This window comes from Chiloscyllium plagiosum, chromosome 37, assembly GCF_004010195.1.
Source record: "Chiloscyllium plagiosum isolate BGI_BamShark_2017 chromosome 37, ASM401019v2, whole genome shotgun sequence".
NCBI lineage: Eukaryota > Metazoa > Chordata > Chondrichthyes > Orectolobiformes > Hemiscylliidae > Chiloscyllium > Chiloscyllium plagiosum.
Window position 1 is genome coordinate 31,981,185 of NC_057746.1, and position 20,142 is coordinate 32,001,326.

The window sequence follows — 20,142 nt, forward strand, 5'->3', positions numbered from 1 at the left end:
AGTGCTTCGAAAGCTAGTGCTTCCAATTAAACCTGTTGGACTATAACCTGGTGTTGTGTGATTTTTAACTTTGTACACCCCAGTCCAACACCGACATCTCCAAATCATAAGTCCATCAGGTTCTCTGTCAATTTTGTTGGTAGCATCCAGAAAAGTTCATCAAACTCAATTTTCCATGCTGACTATGCCTAAAGAGATCATTATCATCCTACCATTTCCTTGTCACATTCTTTCGAATAAAATCTAGTATTTTCCCTACTGTCAACAGGTCTGTAATTCATGTTTTTCTGTCTTGTTCCCTTATTAAATACTAGGTGATATTTGATACCTTCCAATTCACAGGCATCATTCCAGAATCTGGAGAATTTTGGAAGATAATCACTAATGCATCAACTATCTCTATAGCAAACCCCTTCAACTCTCTTGAATGTAGACAATCAAATCCTAGAGAGTTATCAACTTTCAACCCCATTAATTTCTCCAGGACAATCTTCTCACCAATGCTAATTTCCTTTAACCCTTTACTGTCCCAAGTCACTTGGACCTCTGGTTCTGGGAAATTTCCAGGATCATCCTCAGTGAAATATACACAAAGAAATAATTTAGCTTGTCTGTTATTTCTTTATTCCCTAAGATAAATTCTGCTGGATCTTTCTATAATAAACCCTCATTTGTTTTAGCCTAGTATTTCCTTTTTACATGTGTAAGCTTTTACATTCCAATTTTATGTTTTTGTGAGATCATATTTATAGCACTTTCTCCCTTTCATTATCTGTTTTTTTGGTTTTCTTTTATTGTAGTCTATAAACGTCCTAATCCTTAGAAGTACTCATTTTTTTGGCAACTTTATTGAAGGTTTCTTTTAATGTTATAACTTCCAGAATTACCTTTGTTAGCCATGGTTGACTGATCTGTTTTGAGTTGTCGAACCTTGAAGGGATGCATAGTTGTTTAATTATTATAATCTCTCTTTTATATTGTGTCTCCATATTCTGATGACCAAAGTTAATCAGCTCAAACTTCTGCACATTGAACCTTATTATTCAACTATCTGCTACCCCACCTACTTGTCCATCTCCTTTTGGAGTTCTACACTGTTCTACTCACTGTGTACAATGCTTCTCAGTTTTGTATCATTCAAAAAGTTTGAAATTGTCTCTTACACCCAAATGTCTAGAAAAGATCAGAAAAAACAAGGGTCTCACAATCAATTGGGGTGGCACAGTGGCTTAGTGGTTAGCACTGCTGCCTTGCAGCGCCAGGGATCTGGGTTTGATTCTAGTCTAAGGTGACTGTCTGTGTGGAGTTTGCACGTTCTTCCTGCGTCTGTGTGGGTTTCCTCTGGGTGCTCCGGTTTCCTCCCACAGTCCAAAGATGTGCAATTCAGGTGAATTGGCCTTGCTAAATTGCCCATAGTGATCGGTGCATTGGTAGGGGAATGGGTCTGGGTGGGTTACTCTTTGGACTTGTTGGGCTGAAGGACCTGTTTCCGCACTGTAGGGAATCTAATAATCTAATTCCTGAGACACTCCGTTACAATCCACAGGTTGTCAGTAGCCCTTTTTTTCCATGAACTGGAATTTTTTTCACAGATCTGTTGTGTGTTTCTGTGTTGATTGCTTTTTGAAAGTCCATGGACATCAGATCAATAGCAGTTTTTATAATTAACCCCTTCAAAACCATCCTGAATTAGTCAACATCACATTTACCCATTAAAAACTCCATGTTGGTTCTTCTAGAACAATCCTCATTTTCCATGTTACCAATCCATATTTGATTCTGTCACAAGTGTTTGTCTCATTTCAATGATGGTGGGGACAGAGTCAGGGTCAGGGTCCATGCTGTCCCAACAGCAGCTCTTGAGACCAGTTCAGTCTTTGCTGGTGTTTAGTATTGACTCTGGATTCAATCATATCATCTGCTGTTGTTTCTTCAATGATTCTATTTAATATGCTTTCTATTTCAGATCCAGCTGAGATGGTTGTTGTTGCAGGGGACTCTGTTCTATTTCCAACACCGGAAAATGGACGACCAAACTCACAGACAGCCTGGATTTTTGTTACCCGCAATCATATGGAGATAATAAGATATGAAGCAACACATATTACAATTTCTAAACCTGCACCTACATATGAAAAACGAATCTTGTACTATTCAGACATGCGGACCTTTGTGCTAACACAGGTACGGGAAGATGACAGTGGAATCTATGAATACATTGACCTTTCTACGAAAACCCGCATATTCACAGTGCATCTCCATGTGTACGGTAAGCACACTAAAAAGGTTTATTTGCTGAATAGAATGCGGAGGTTTTGTTCCTTTCATTTCTCCCATCAGAGTGTTATAGCATCACAGATGTCTACAGCTCAGAAGAAAAAGGTCCTTTAGCCTGTTGAGTCTGCACTGGTCAAAATCTGTGCCTCTCCAAATTACTTCCAATTATATCTCCACTACAGAATGACCACCTATAATTTACTGGTTTATCCCTTGCTCAGTCCTTGAATAATGAACACACATTAACTGTCTTCCAGTCCTCTGACATCTCTCCTGCGGCCAGAGAGGAATTGAAAACTATTGCCAGTGCCCTTGCTATTTCCTCCCTTGCCTCACTCGACAACCCAGGATACATTTCATTTGGTCCTGGAGACTTATCTACTTTTAACCATTCCAGATGGTTGTTCTGGGGGACTTTAACTTCCCCAATATTGACTGGGAATACTATAGTTTAAGTAGTTTAGATGGGTCAGTTTTTGTTCAATGCGTGCAGGAAGGTTTTCTGACACAGTATGTAGACAGACCAACAAGGTGTGATGCCATATTGGGTTTGGTATTTGGGAATGAAACCGGCCAGTTGTTAGATTTGGAGGTAGGTGAGCACTTTTTGATAGAGACCATAATTTGGTTATGTTTAAATAGCAATGTGCAGGGATAGAAATATACCACAGGGTTAGAGGTATAATGGGGGGCGGGGGGAGAGAGGCAATTATGATACAATTAGGCAAGATTTAGGATGCATAGGATGGCGAAGGAAACTGCAGGGGATGGACATTCTTGAAATGTGGAGCTTATTCAAGGAACAGCTACTGTGGGTCCTAGATAAGTATATGCCTATCAGGCAGGGAGTAATGGTCGAGAGAGGGAGTAATGGTTTACTAAAGAAATTGAAGCTCTTGTTAGAAGGAAGAGGAAGGTTTATGTGAGGATGAGGCGTGAAGGCTCAGTTAGGGGTTTTGAGAGTTATAAATTAGCTGGAAAAGATCTAAAGAGAGGGCTAAGAAGAGGTAGGAGGGGTCATGAGAAGTTGTTGGTGGATAAGATTAAGGAAAACCCTAAGGCCTTCTATAAATATATCAGGAATAAACGAATGACTTGAGTAAGATTAGGGCTAATCAAGGATAGTAGTGGAAAGTTGTGTGTGGAATCTGAGGATATAGGAGAAGCACTTAATGAATACTTTTCATCAGTTACATCAGGACAATTAAACAACTCACTGGAGAAGGAGACTCTACAAATATCCCCATCCTCAATGATGAAAGAACCCAACACTTGAGTGCAAAAGATAGGGAAGACAGCAACTTCACAGCAACCGTCAGTCAGAAGTGCCAAGTGGATGATCCATCTTGACCTCCTCCAGTTTCCAGCCAATTTGATTCACTCCATGTGAAATCAAGAAATGCTTGGAGATGCTGGATATGCAAAGACTATGGGCCCTGGCAATTATACTGAAGATTTATGTTCCAGAACTTTCCACTCCCCAAGCCAAGCTCTTGCAGTCCAGCTATAACACTGGCATCTACTCAATAATGGGGAAGATGTTGGATGATATTGGAAGATCTGAAAATCGATAAGACGCCAGGGCCGGATGGGATTTATCCTTGGATTCTGTGAGAAGCCAGGGAGGAGATTGCAGAGCCTTTGGCTTTGATCTTTATGTCATCATTGTCGACAGGAGAATTGCCAGAAGACTGGAGGATCACAAATGTTGTTTCCTTATTTAAAAAGAGGAGTCGGGACAGTCCTGGTTGGCCTTACTTCAGTTGTGGGTAAGGTGTTGCAAACCGTTATAAGTGATAGGCTTTATAATGATTTGGAAAGGAATAATTTGATTAGGGATAGTCAACACGGTTTTGTGAAGGATAGGTTGTGCCTTACTAACCTTATTGAGTGCTTCAAAAAGGTGACGAAACAGGTGGATGAAGGTAATCCAGTTGAATTGGTGTGTATGGACTTCAGTAAGGCTACTCCACACAGTAGGCTATTACACAAAATAAGGAGTTTCGGGATTGAAGGTGATTTAGTGGTTTGGATCAGAAATTGGCTAGCTGAAAGAAGACAGAGGTTGGTGGTTGATGGGAAATGTTCATCCTGGTCAGTTAACCAGTGGTGTGTCACAAGGATCTGTTTTGGAGCCATTACTGTTTGTCATTTTTATAAATGATTTGGAAGTGGGCGTAGAAGGATGGTGTGGGAAATAATTTCAGTCCGAGACAATCTCTGAAGCAGCAGTTTAATTTATTTACACTCTTGCAAGGCGGGTGTCTACAGGGTAGGCACACCGATATGTATGTAACATTGCAAGTTATATAGTTCAGCTGAGTGTCTCGGTACTCCCTTTTTACCTTATTGGCTTAGCATGCAAAGTGTCGAATCCTATCACAAGCTCTAGCTTCACTCCTCCTCTGTTTACTTCTCCCACTACTCTAAGCCTAAGGTCCCTTACTCTTGTTTGTTTCTTGCCTTATTTGGCCTTGTACGTGACAAAGTGCAGGTGTTATCTTGGCTGTTTTACCACAAAGTTTGACCGTTTCACCACATCCCTCTGTGGTCTATTATTAGTGTGCATCCCCCTTCACTGCAAGCTGTGTACATGCTTGCTAAATCAACACTTCTTCCCCACACTGAGCCTTATGACCTCTGATTGTGGTTTTCTGCAGAAGCAAGAAACAGCTACTCGTAGCTGTTTGTGCAAGCATATCTAGCTTAACCTACACCCCCCTGATGATTCAGCCTTGTGATATTTGCAGAAACAACAACATTTGCAAGCGTCTCTCACAATCCCCCGTTTTTTTTAATTGTTGTCTTCTGCATTTCCCTCATATGTCACCCCCAAATTTTGCAAGCATCATCCCTGAGAATTCGTCCATCTTGGTCTCACTCATCCCCTCATTGTTCAAAAGGTAGAGTTCCTCTGCCTGATTACCTTTTAGGGGCATCTGTTTTGCCAAGGCTGTCTCAATCAGCCGTTGGATTAGTCCCCGTACAAGGTATGATACAACAGCCAATTGCTACCAGCACCCCTGCTACCACTATTAGGGAGGTAAGGATGGAGACTACTACTCCCTTCCATTTCCCAAACCATGATTCCAGCCATCCCGTGAGTGATGCGTCTACTCCTGAATTCTCAGCCAGCTCTTCCGCTAAGGTGGTCAATCCTCGCAAGGCACGAGTGATTGACCGGTCAGGTGCTGTATTATTTGGAATAAAAGTACAGCAGTTCCCTCCTAACATCACGCATACACCCCCTTTTTCAGCTAAGATCATATCTAAGGCCATTCTGTTTTCCCAAGCCATTCTACTGGTTGCATCAAGCTGTTCTGCTATGCCTTTGACTGCATCCCTAGTGTAATTGATGAATCTTTGCTGATTATAGAAAATATAGTTTATCCAATCCACATTCTTGTTAACCGTTACCCACCAGAAGAGAACGGACTCAAAGCCTGCTGCAATCTGGTGGCGAGCCTTGGACTCATGCGGTATACCCCTCTAGGAACTCCTGTAGAGTCTAGATAAATCCTATCATCAAAGGAGGTGATGATAATGATCTTTTACTCCTTCCTCTTTTTGTTGCTCTCTTCTCCTTTTCAAATGCCAAGGTGAATGGGATTGCTAATTGTGGGATTGCTAATTGTACAATTGCACATATCCCTCTCCAATCTAGAGGTAGGGTGGGTCTCAATATTTTGCCTCCACAGTACCACCACAGATCTGCTGGACATTCTCAATTTCTGTACATAATTTCAGCTCCCCCAAGTCTCTGGACTGATTTGTACCTAGTAAGTAATCTAATCTAATCTAGTCTTCGTACACACGACGTGTGATTTCCGACTGCGGCTGAAAACATAGGGGGAGCTTTTAAGTCTTTCTTCTCCAAGGGAGGAAACATTAGGGATAGGGAGGGACAGTTCCTATCATTCCATGCAGTCTTATCCTGATACAGGGCTATCATACATTTCATGCCCTTCCTGTCGCGCTTCCATCCGAGCGGAAAGGGGATGACCTGGGCCACTGGTCTACCAGAGGCACATGCATAGCAATTGCTCTTATTCAGACTTTTTACAGTATACTTTACCCATTCAACCCAGGTATTTGCGTCCCCGTATCCAGTTTCTATTTTGATAGTCTGTTTCAAGTCCTTCACCTCTATAATTTTTACCACCTTAGGGTCATTGGGAGGGGTGAAAGGTTGTATCTTATTATCCAGTAGTTCTAACCGTTTTCCCTTTCCTACGCTAATTCGGACACAACAGCCCGAGAAATCCTTTCCGTTTGCTTTCATTTCTATCCCAAGTGTTTCATTTAATTGTATCTGATAGGTGCCCTGCCCCCAGAAACGCTTCGTACCATGTGGTTTTCTTTATCGTTAAGTATATTGGGTTACACATTTTATCGGACAATCAAGGGCTGGTAGGAAGGGGATCCGGTGTACTGTGACAAGTTCATTAATCCAAATACCATCCCCAAGGCCATCCCTGCAGGTTATAGGATGTATCTCTGAGCTGCTGTACTGTCTCTGATTATCTACATCCCCACAATTTACTAAGCTGCATGCATCGGCGTCTATTACTTGCGGATTATAAGACTCAGGGACCATTAATAACACATATGAAGACGATGTTTGACAAAATCCCAATACTAAGAGAGCTAGTATCATAACCCTAAGCATCCCCGACATTCTAAAAATCGTGCTAAAGCACCAAGAGACTTAATATACAATCTTACAGAAATAATCCCGTGCTCGCGTCGCTACTGTATAATCAGTTACTCAAAGTCTCTTTAGCCTGAGTTTCAGTGGTTGTTGCATTGATTCGGCTGTCCAGACTTCTTTCTCAACCACGGATTCCACTGGTCCCTTAATCCTGGTGTAGTGAGTCCAACCTTTCTCTGCCGTCCTTATCGCCGTTTTGGTAGTCAAAAGAGCCTGCTATGGCCCTTCCCAGTCCGATTGCAATTTAGTCTCTGTCCATGATTTAACTAGGACCCAATCTCCCAGTCTGATCGGATGAACAGCGAATTCAAGGGGCGGAGTCTGTGTCAATAAACTCTCTTTCCTGAGGAAAGACAAAGAGGAGGACAAGCCCAGTATATACTTTAACAACAAATCTTTAGTTTCTGGGACTGGCAGTGGCTCCACCCATTCGGATATATGATCAACTATTACCAACATACAGTCTTCCCACTCGGGGTAATTCGGTATAATCTACCTGGATGCTCTGGAATGGTCTTAGCCCAGGTTGTCTCCCTCCTGGGACTTGTTTTCTTAACACTTTCTTGTTTACTTTTTTACATATTATGCATCCCTCACATATCTGTTTGGCTATCGTATATAACCCTTTGCATCCGTATTTCCTTAAGGCTAAATCACACATTGCTTGCACTCCCCAGTGGCTCCCCTGATGTAAGACAGCCATAATTTCTTGCATCATCATTTTATTCAACATTTCCCTCCCATCGGGTAACATCCAGCACCCATTCACTGTCTTTGCAGCTCCTAAATCTTTTAGTTCCTTTTCCTCCTTTGCAGTAAACAACGAGGTACCCTGAAGATCTGGAATTGTAGGTATTAGGGAGTATATCACTGCCCCCTGTGGATTCAGGGCCGCTTCTTTAGCTACCTCATCGGCCAGTCTATTTCCCCTTACTTCCAGTTCATTCCCCTTCTGATGTCCGTTTATATGAACTACCGCTATTTCTCTCGGGAGTAACATGGATTCCAACACTTGTTTCATCAATTCCTCATGTGCTAGACCTTTTCCTCTGCTCTTTATCAGTCCTCTTTCTTGCCAAATCTTTCCGAAGGTATGTACCACTCCAAACGCATATTTGGAGACTGTGTACACCGTTCCTTGTCTTCTAAGGCTCTGAGAGCTCTTTCTAGGCATACAGTTCACAAGTTTGGAATGACCAGCCGTTAGGCAGTCTTTCAGCCTCAATAACGCTTCCCTCTATCCCGTCTACTACAGCATTTCCATTGTGTCTTTTTACCTCAATCACCCGGGAGGACCCGTCAATAAACAACTGAGCTCCCACATGCAACGGTACATCCCTTAAGTCCATCGCACTTTAGTCTGATATTCAATAATATCAAGGCAGTTGTGTTCTGAATCGCCAAGGACCACCCCCTCTCCCCGCCACAGAAATGCAGCTGGATTCAAGCAATTGTCTGTGACTAACACAAGGTCATTCTGCTCTATTAAGATGGTCTCATATTTCAAGATCCTAGAGTCTGTGAGCCATCATCCTGCTTTCTGATTTAGTATGGTCCGTACCTGATGTGGGGGGCTGACTATTAAGGCTCCCCCAAAAGTAAGTTTCCGACTCTCCTCGACCAATAAGGCTGTTGCTGCCACTGCCTGCACACACTCTGGCCAGTAATGTAGCTTTCCATTCTTTAATTAACAATGAATCAATGCAGTCATGTTTTAAATTGACCAGCATCTTTTCTGAAATTTCATGTATTTTGGGAATCTCCCTGAGGTCACTTATTCCCTCATTGTTTAACAGGTAAGGCCCTTCCCCCCGATTGTTCTTTAGAGGCATTTGTGTGGCCAAAGCTGTTTCAATCAACCTTTGGATTAACCCTGGTGCGCAAGGTAGGATACGGCATCCTACTGCGATTAGTACTCCCACCACTACGATCAAGGAAGTAAGGACTGAAACCACCACACCCTTTCACTTTCCGAACCACAATTCTAGCCACCCGGTGAATGATGTACTGACTCCTGAATTTTCAGCTAGTTCTTCAGCTAGTGTTGTTAGACCTTGCAGGGCTCGAGTAATAGACCCATCTGGGGCTGTGTTATTTGGAATAAAGGTACAACAGCTCCCTCCTAACATTACACACACTCCCCCTTTTTCTGCTAGGATCATATCTAGGGCCATTCTATTCTCCCAGGCCATTCTGCTGGTTGCATCAAGTTGTTCAGCTCTAGTGTAATTAATGAACCTTTGCTGATTATAGAAAATATAGTTTATCCAATCCACATTTTTGTTGACTGTTACCCACCAGAAGAGGGCTGATTCAAAGCCTGCCGTGATCTGGTTATGAGCCTTGAACTCATCAGGTACCCCTTTTGGGACTCTGAAGAGTTTAGATATACCTGATCATCAAACAAAGTACCCAATAGTGATCTCTTACGTTGTCCCCCTTCCTTTACTATCTCTTTCTTTTCAAATGCCAGGGTGAATGGAATTGCCAATTGTACAATTGCACACGTGCCCCTCCAATCTGGAGGTCGGATGGGTCTCAATATTTTCCCTCCGCAGTACCACCACAGATCCACTTGGGGAATCCTTAATGCTGAGTAGTTCCCTCCCTTTTCTGTCACATACTCAATCTCGGTACATGATTTCAGCTCCCCCAAATATCTGGACCGATCTGTTCCTCACCTGTTTACACACGATGTGTGATTTCCAACCACAGCAGAAAACATGGGGTGCGTCTTTAAGCCTTCCTTCTTTAAAGGAGGGAACTTTAATAGAAGTGGCATACAATCTTTATTACTCCGTACATCATCCTGATACAGGGCTATCATGCATGTCATGCCCTCTCCTATCTCGCTTCCACCCGAGCAGAAAGGGCACTACTTGGGCCATTGGTCTCCCAGAGGCACATGCAGAACAATTGCTTTTATTCAAACTTTTCACAGTGTACTTTACCCATTCAACCCAGGCATTTGTATCCCCATATCCTGTTTCTACTTCAATGATCTGCTTTAAGTCCTTTACCTCGATAATTTTTATCACCTTAAGGTCAGAGTAAGGGACTCTACTATTCCTTTCTCCTACTCGGGTTCTGTCTTTCACCTGTATTTTAAACAACATCCCAGGAAATTCTTCCCGTCTGCTTTCATCTCTGTCCCAAATATTTGGTCTAACTGGACCTGATAGGTTTCTCCCCCTAAAACTGCTTCATACCATGAGGTTTTCTTTATTGTTAAATATATTGGGTTACACTTTTTATCGGGACGGCCAAGAGCTGGCCAGAAAGGGCCTTGGTGTACTGTAACGAGTGGATTAATCAAGAGATCACCTCTGAGGTCTTCCTGCCTCCGCCTTTCTTTATCCCAAAGATATCCCTTACACTTCTCTCTCCGGGACACTGTCATCCCGTTAGTCTTATTCCATGCCCCCCCTTTTGGGGGCTTTTTCATAGAACCTAAGACGTATCTCTGAGTTACTGTATTGCCTTTGATTTCTTACGTCTCCACAATCCACCAGGCTGTAGGTATCTGTATCTATGACTTTTGGATTTGTACTTTCTGGAACCGTTATCACTAAGTAAGACAACCACACCATGGTCTGACAGAATCCTAAGACTAGAAACGCTAATATAGTGTACCTAAACATTCTTCCCATTCTACAGTGGTATTGAACATAGAACATCACAGTGCAGTACAGGCCTCTGGCCCTCGATGTTGCGCCGCCCTGTCATACTAATCTGAAGCCCATCCCACCTACACTATTCCATGTAAGTCCATTTGCCTGTCCAATAATGACTTAAATGCACTTAAACTTGGCAAAGCATTCCATACCCTGACTACTCTCTGAGTAAAGAAACTATCTCTGACATCCGTCTTATACCTGTCTCCCTTCACTTTAAAGTTGTGTCCCCTCATGTTTGCCGTTGGAAAAAGACTCTCCCTGTCCACCCTATCTTACCCTCTGATTATCTTATATGTCTCTATTAAGTCACCTCTCAACCTTCTTCTCTCTAACGAGAACAGCCTCAAGGCCCTCAGCCTTTCCTCGTAAGACATTCCTTCCATACTAGGCAACATCCTAGTAAATCTCCTCTGCACCTTTCCAAAGCTTCCACATCCTTCTTATAATGCAGTGACCAGAACTGTACACATTACTCCAAGTGTGGTCGTACCAGAGCTTTGTATAGCTGCAGCATAACCTCCTGGTTCCAGAACTCAATCCCTCTATTAATAAAGGCCAAAACACTGTATGCCTTCTTAACAACCCTGTGAATCTGGGTGGCATCTTTCAGGGATCTGTGTACAGGGACACCGAGATTTCTCTGCTCATCTGCACTCCCAAGAACCTTACCATTAGCCCAGTACTTTGCATTCCGATTACTCCGGCCAAAGTGTATCACCTCACACTTGTCCACATTAAACTCCATTTGCCACCTCTCAGCCCAGCTCTGCATCCTATCTGTGGCTCTCTGCAACCTACTACATCCTTTGTCACTATCCACAACTCCACCGACCTTAGTGTCATCCGCAAATTTACTAACCCATCCTTCTAAGCCCTCATCCAGGTCATTTATAAAAATGACGAACAGCAGTGGACCCAACACCAACCCTTGTGGTACACCGCTAGTAACTGGACACCAAGATGAACATGTTCCATCAACTACAACCCTCTGTTTTCTTTCAGCAAGCCAATTACTGATCCAAACTGCTGTGTCTCCTATAATCCCATTCATCCGCATTTTGTATAATTGCCTACTGTGGGGAACCTTATCGAACGCCTTGCTGAAATTCATATACACCACATCAACCGGTTTACTCTCATCTACCTGTTTGGTCACTTTGTCAAAAAAGTCAATAAGATTCGTTAGGCACGACCTACTCTTCATAAAGCCGTGCTGACTGTCCCTGATCAGATTATTCTTTTCTAGATGGTTATAAATCCTATCTCTTTTAACCTTTTCCAACACTTCACCAACAACTGAAGTGAGACTCACTGGTCTGTAATTATCAAGGTTGTCTCTACTACCCTTTTTGAACAAGGGAACCACATTTGCTATCCTCCAGTCCTCAGGCACTATTCCTTTAGACGATGATTTGAAGATCAATGCCAAAGGTTCGGCAGTCTCTTCCCTTGCTTCCCACAGGATCCTAGGATAGATCCCATCCGGCCCAGGGGACTTGTCTATTTTCACACTCTGCAGTATTTCTAATACCTCTTCCTTGTGAACCTCAATCTCTTCTAGTCTAGATGCAAGTATCTCTGTATCTTCCTCGCCAACATTTTCATTTTCTATAGTGAACACTGTCGGAAACTATTTATTTAGTGTTTCCCCTATCTCCTCTGACTCCACACACAACTTCCCACTATTATCCTTAATTGGCCCTAATTTAACTCTCGACATTCTTTTATTCCTGACATATCTATGGAAAGCCTTCGGGTTAACCCTGATCCTATCCGCCAACAACTTCGCATGTCTCCTCCTGGCTCTTCTGAGATCTCTTTTTAGGTCTTTCCTGACTTCCTTGTAGCCCTCAAGCGCCCTAACTGAGCTTTCACATTTTGTCCTAACATAAGCCTTCTTCTTCTTGTTGACCAGGGATTCCACTTCCTTAGTAAACCACGGCTCACGTGTTCTATATCTTCCTCCCTGCCTGACAGGTACATACTTATCTAGGACACACAGGAGCTTTTCCTTGAATAAGCTCCACATTTTTAATGTGCTCATCCCCTGCAGTTTCCTTCCCCATTCTACGCTTCCTAAATCTTTCCTAATTGCATCATAATTTCCCTTCCCCCAGCTGTAACTCTTGCTCAGTAGAGTACACCTATCCCTTTCCATCACTAAAGTAAACCTGACAGAATTGTGATCGCTGTCTCCAAAGTGCTCACCTACTTCCAAATCTAACACCTAGCCAGACTTGTTACCCAGTACCAAATCTAAAGTGGCTTCGCCCCTTGTAGGCCTGTCTACATACTGTGTCAAGAAGCCCTCCTGCACACACTGGACAAAAACCGACCCAGCTATAGTACTCGTACTGTAGTGATCCCAGTCAATATTTGGATAGTTGAAGTCCCCCATGACAACTACCCTGCCTCTCTCACTCCTATTGAGAATCATCTTTGCTATCTTTTCCTCTACATCTCTGGGACTATTCGGAGGCCTATAGAAAATTCCCAGCATGGTGACTTCTCCTTTCCTGTTTCTAACCTCAGCCCATACTACCTCAGTTAACGAGTCCCCAAACATCCTTTCTACAACTGTAATATTGTCCCTGATCAACAATGCCACACTTCCCTCTCTTTTACCATCTTCTCTGTTTTTACTGAAACATCTAAATCCCAGGACCTGCAACAACCATTCCTGTCCCTGCTCTATCCATGTCTCCGTAATGGCCACAACATCGAAGACCCAGGTACCAACCCATGCTGCCAGTTCACCCACTTTATTTCAGATGCTCCTCTCATTGAAGTACACACACTTCAAACCAGGTTCTCGCTTGCCAGTGTCAGATACTTGATTTGGGAACTCCCTACTCTCATCCTCTTCTGTACCTGTCCTACAATTTTGGTTCCCATCCCCCTGCTGCATTAGTTTAAATCCACCTTAATAGCTTTAGTGAATTTCCCACCCAGGATATTGGTACCCCTCTGCTTTAAATGAAGACCATCCTGCTTGTAGAGGGACCACCTACCCCAGAAAGAGCTCCAATTATCCAAAAACCCGAAACCCTCCCTCCTGCACCATCCCTGTAGCCACGTGTTCAACTCCTTTCTCTCCCTATTCCTCACCTCACTAGCACGTGGCATGGGCAGCAAACCAGAGAAAACAACTGCTTGTCCTAGCTCTAAGCTTCCATCCTAGCTCCCTGAATTCCTGCCTCAAGTCCCCATCTCTCTTCTGACCAATGTTGCTGGTGCCAATGTAGACCACGACTTGGGGCTGCTCTCCGTCCCCCTGAAGGATCCCAAAAACACGATCAGAGACATTATGGACCCTGGCACCTGGGAGGCAACACACCAACCGTGAGTCTCTTCCGTCCCCACAGAACCTCCTATTTGTCCCCCTAACTATCGAGTCCCCAATGACTACTGCTCTGCTCCTCTTCCCCCTTCTCTTCTGAGCAGCAGGTGCTCCACTGCTTTCCCCTGGTAAGTCATCCCCCCCAACAGTATCCAAAACAGTATACTTATTGTTGAGGGGAATGGCCACAGGGGATCCCTGCACTGCCTGCCGGTTCCCTTTCTGTCCCCTAACTGTCACCCATCTGTCTTTTTTTTTATCTGGGGAGTGACTACCTCTCTGTCAGTCCGGTCAATATCCCCCTCTGCCTTCTGAATGATCCGAAGTTCATCCAACTCCAGCTCCAGTTCCCGAACGCGGTTTTTGAGGAGCTGGTGTTGGGTGCACTTCCCACAGATGTAGTCAGCAGGTGCACTTCCCACAGATGTAGTCAGCACCGAGAGGCTTAGCATACAATACTACAAAATCTATCCCGTGCTCGCGCCGCTACTGTATAATTAGTTATTTAAAGTCTTTTCAACTTTTTAAGTGGCTCTTTTGTCAATTCAGTTGTCCAGACTTCTGTCTCAACTGGAGATTCCACTGGCCCTTTGATCCAAGTGTAGTGACTCCAGCCGTTCTTATACTGTTTCAGTGGTTAGGAGTGCTTGGTACGGCCCCTCCCAGTCTGGATGCAATTTGGTCTCAGTCCATGATTGACTAGGACCCAATTCCCCTGGTTGAATTGGATGGACGGTGAATTCAAGGGGTAGAGTCTGTGCCAATAAACCCTGTTTCCTGAGGAAAGACAAAGTGGAGGACAAGCCCAGTATACATTTCTTTAAGAACAAATCTTTAGTCATTCTGCTGGTTGCATCAAGTTGTTCAGCTCTAGTGTAATTAATGAACCTTTGCTGATTATAGAAAATATAGTTTATCCAATCCACATTTTTGTTGACTATTACCCACCAGAAGAGGGCTGATTCAAAACCTGCCAGGATCTGGTTATGAGCCTTGAACTCATCAGGTACCCCTCTTGGGACTCCGAAGAGTCTAGATATACCTGATCATCAAACAAAGTACCCAATAGTGATCTCTTACTTTGTCCCCCTTACTTTACTATCTCTTTCTTTTCAAATGCCAGGGTGAACAGAATTACCAATTGTACAATTGCACTCGTGCCCCTCCAATCTGGAGGTCGGGTGGGTCTCAATATTTTCCCTCCGCAGTACCACCATAGATCCGCTTGGGGAATCCTTAATGCTGAGTAGTTCCCTCCCTTTTCTGTCACATACTCAATCTCGGTACATGATTTCAGCTCCCCCAAATATCTGGACCGATCTGTTCCTCACCTGTTTACACACGATGTGTGATTTCCAACCACAGCAGAAAACATGGGGTGTATACATTTCTTTAAGAACAAATCTTTAGTCTCCAGGGTTGGCAGTTCCCCTTTCATTCCAAAATAGGGCAGGCCAAACAATATCTCATAAAGGAACAGCCCTATATCTTTCCTTGGGGCCGTTCGCACTCACAAAAGAGCTATAGGTAAACACTTAGTCCAAGGGAGTCTGGTTTCTACTACCAATTTAGATAACTGCTTCTTGAGTGTCTGGTTCATTCTCTCAACCTTTCCTGATGAAGGTGGGTGCCAAGGGGTGTGGAACACGCAGGAGATTCCTAACCCCTTCATTACTCCCTGGAGTACCCTGGAAGTAAAATGAGTTCCCTGATCTGAATCTATGCATTCCACCATCCTGTATCTGGAGATTATGTGTTTGAGTATTATCTTGGACACCCCACGTGCGGTGGCAGTGGCTAAAGGGTACGCCTCCACCCATCCAGATAGGTGATCAACCATTACCAGCATACACCTCAGTCTTCCCACTTGGGGTAATTTGGTATAATCCACCTGAATGCTCTGAAATGGTCTTAGCCCAGGGTCTCTCCCTCCTGGGACTGGTTTCCTTAACACCTTCTTGTTTTTTTTTTACATGTTATGCATCCCTTACATATCTGTTTGGCTCTTGTATATGTCTCTTTGCATCCATATTTCCTTAAGACTAAATCACACATTGCTTGCACTCCCCAATGACTCCCCTGATGGAGGACAGCCATAATCTCTCGTATCATCATTTTATTCAACATTTCCCTCCCATTGTATAACATCCAGCGCCCATCCGCTGTCTTTGCAGCTCCTAAATCTTTTCGTTCCTTTTCCTCCTTTGCAGTAAACAACAGGGTACCCTGAAGATCTGGAATTGTAGGTATTAAGGAGTATATCACTGCTCCCTGCAGATTCAGGGCCGCTTCTTTAGCTACCTCACCGGCCAGTCTATTTCCCCTTACTTCCGGTTCATTCCCCTTCTGATGTCCGTTTATATGAACTACCGCTATTTCTCTCGGGAGTAACATGGATTCCAGCACTTGTTTTATCAATTCCTCACATGCTATTTTTTTCCTCTGCTTTTAGCACTCCTCTTTCTTGCCAAATTTTTCCAAAGGTATGTACCACTCCAAACACATAATTGGAGTCTGTATATATTGTTCCTTCTTTGTTTTTGAAGGTTATGAGAGCTCTTTCTAGGGCATAGAGTTCACAAGTTTGGGCTGACCAGCCGTTAGGCAGTCTTTCAGCCTTGATAACGCTTCACTCCATCCCATCTACTACAGCATATCCATTGTGCCTTTTTCCCTCAATCACCCCGGAGAACTCGTTGATAAACAACCGAGCTCCCACATGCAACGGTACATCCCTTAAGTCCATCTTTAGTCTGATATTCGATAATATCAAGGCAGTCATGTTCTGGATTGTCAAGGGCCACCCCCCCTCCCTGCCACAGAAATGCAGCTGGATTCAAGCAACTGTCTGTGACTAACACAAGGTCATCTATTAAGATTGTCTCATATTTCAAGATCCTAGAGTCTATGAGCCATCGTCCTGCTTTCTGATTTAGTATGGTCCTGATGTGGGGGGCTGACTATTAAGGCTCCCCCAAAAGTAGGATTCCGACTCTCCTCGACCAATAAGGCTGTTGCTGCCACTGCCTGCACATACTCCGGCCAGTAATGTAGCTTTCCATTCTTTAATTAACAATGAATTAATGCAGCTGAAAATGTGTTGCTGGAAAAGCGCAGCAGGTCCAGCAGCATCCAAGGAACAGGAGAATCGACGTTTCGGGCATAAGCCCTTCCTCAGGAAGATTCTCCTGTTCCTTGGATGCTGCACCTGCTGCGCTTTTTCAGCAACACATTTTCAGCTCTGATCTCCAGCATCTGCAGTCCTCACTTCTCCCCAATGAATTAATGCAGTCAAGTTTTAAATTAACCATGAATCAATATGACAGGTTACTGAGAATGCGTGAAGGAATCCTGCTAATTAATATTAATTCAGGCTAACACAATCGATTTATTATAAATATTAATTATTAATTATATATATTATATAAACAAAATAATCATTATCTGTAATTCAGGGTTGAAACGCAACAAGTGACTAAAACATTTTTAAAACTGTAATTGCGCAGTTCTGTTTGTTCACCAGTCACTTGTGCCTTCTCATTCTGTTTCTGTAATTGTTTTGCTCGAGTACATTCATTTTTAAGAACCTCAACAGATTTCATAGCACCATTTGCAGTTAATTCAATCCCCAATTTCGTGACAGCATCTTGTCATGAGCGCAAAACTGATTCTTCATGCCTCTCATCACAAAACTGTCACCATAATCCAATTAACTCTTTTGTTCCCTTGGGCTTAAAATGTAAGGATGACTTTGCTGCCTCCGTATCGACTAGGAAAACTACGTCCTCTTTGTAAGGTCCCACCTTTAAATTTATCAAGGGTTCCTGGTGGGTCCCCGGGGCCAGGAACCCCTGACACCCCTATTCTTCATCAAGGTTCATAAACGGTACTGCCTTTGCTTCCTTTTTCAGATCTGGTCACTGTCTCTTAAAGTGACCTGTCTTTCCACAGTCATAGAGTCATAGAGATGTACAGCATGGAAACAGACACATCCCGCTTGTGGGGATTTCCACTTCAATCCTTGTTCCTGTCCACCAGACCCCTTAACATCTCCTTCCCGATCTCTTCTCCTCCCTTTATTTTCAACATGCTGCCCGCCACCGTTCCGGTTTCCTTCTCCTTTTAGTTTTGTCCTTTTCTTTATTACCTCATCAACCGTGGCTATCATTATTTTTGCCTTTTGTTTCTGCTTCTCATGTTACTTTGCCAGATCAATTACTGAGCTGATTTAACCAATTGAACAACTTTCGGGCCAGCTAATGGCCATTCTTCATTACCCAATGTTTTGTTTAGACCTTGAATTTTTTAAAAGAAATATTGCAATATTTCTTGCTCCCTATAACTTCAAATACCAATTCATCGATTTTTGCTTGCCTAACTTTAAAGCCTGTTCCTAACTATACATTTTGGAACCTTACTTGTAAATATATATTTATGTTTTGTAAATTCATTTATTCAGTATTTAATATTTGAAATGTAAAATGCATACAGTTCCCAACTTTGAAATCCACTATAATTACCCAGTTTTAGTCCCTTAATTTAAATCCAAAATTAGTTTTCTTAAGTAGTCCTGACCAGTCATTGCTCACGTACAATGCTATAGGTCATGAAATAACCGGATTTGTCTATTCAAGTTAAAAAAAAACTTCTAAAGTATGAATAATGACCAAATCCAAGGTTACAGATATTAACCATAGGATTTTTTCTTTTGATTTATTACAATCTAATGTTGAATTGAAACTTCAACTGTCCTCCATAAATCGCTTTTATGTAAAGATAAAAGAGATTACTTAGAAACTGATAGTAAGGCAGTCATGACCTATAAAAAGAACAGGATTTAACATTTTATTTCATAATCACTGTAAAATTCTTAACCTTAGAAGAAATCATGTTAAGCTTACATAATAGAAATCAGATCCAAAACAGTCCCGGATCTCAAGCTCCAGGGAACAAAGCACAAACATTCAATCACCAACAAACAAATGTGCATTCAAACTGAATCACAAAGGGTTAAACTTTCTATTAGCTGTACAGCTCTTTTCTCTCTCTCTGTCTCTCCCACACACACACACACCGTATCTCACAGACACTTTCTGAGCTTCCCGCAACAACTCCTCTAGAGGCTTCTTGCTTCACCCCTCTATCTTTTGAATATTTTTCTGGATGTCTGGCCATGATTTAGTTACAAAGTATACCCTCAGTAGCCCTTCAGCTACTAGCCCTTCCGACACGAAGCATAATCTGATTCCTCCTGAATGTAAGGCTGTTTTCCGTTGACATATAAATTCAAATATTTACGAACACAGTCTTCGTCCAACCTGTACTTTGGCCAGAAGATGGCAGGACAAAGAATGGATTCCTTAGTCCATACAAAGCAACAATACTTAATCATCTTTTTCCTATCTTTTCCCCTTGTACAAGTATTAGTTTTCCAATTCCACAACATCCTGCTCAATGGACTTTCTGGAGGTATGTTGTCAGGGACCATGCCTCCATTTCCATTTCCTTTTTTTTCCCAGAGGCTTTTTCCTTACCCTCGGCACAGCGCATATTGAGTTTCTTCATTAGTCCCTTATTAACTGCTAGAACTCAATCCCAGCCACCAAGGCAGTAAGTACTTAAAAGTCAATTTTCCTACCTTGGTCCATGCATAGAATTGCCTGGCCCTTCTCCGCGTTCAGAGCCGGCTTTGCTCTCCCCACTGCACTGTTCAGATGTCTCCTTTCAAGGATTCCTACCAGTCGCCCAAGGGAGCGGACACGAAACCATTCCTCAACTGGGAACGGGACACGTCTTCTCAGTGTCAAGGGCCAGCCACTCCCTCCCAGCGATAGAAGATCTTCCAGACTAGCTCCCAATTGTGGGAATTAGAACCCACTTGCTTAAATAATTTCAGTCCAAGACAATCTCTGAAACAGCAGTTTAATTTATTAACGCTCTTGCAAGGCGGGTGTCTACAGGATAGACACACCGATCTGTATGTTACATTGCAAGTTATACAGTTCAGCTGAGTCTCTTGGTACTCTCCCCGCCCCCCCCCCCCGCCAAGTTCCGTCACCACGCCTAACCCCGCCCCCACGACGATCTCCGTCCCCGCCCCCAGGCCTAACCCCGCTCCCACACCCAGCTCCCGCCCC

The 20,142-nt window shown here is 43.2% G+C and overlaps 1 protein-coding gene across 8 annotated transcripts in view; it reads left to right on the top strand.

The window, feature by feature from the left end:
- Positions 1-1,970: 1,970 nt before the first annotated feature.
- The window catches only part of LOC122541477 (carcinoembryonic antigen-related cell adhesion molecule 6-like), a 178,319-nt gene continuing 160,147 nt past the window's right edge, over positions 1,971-20,142 (top strand). For all 8 annotated transcript variants that reach the window (XM_043678265.1, XM_043678270.1, XM_043678268.1 and 5 more), the window contains exon 1: positions 1,971-2,269. In XM_043678265.1, coding sequence (XP_043534200.1) covers positions 1,978-2,269 — 292 coding nt within the window. In that variant the 5' untranslated portion in view covers positions 1,971-1,977. The remainder of the gene's footprint in view (positions 2,270-20,142) is intronic.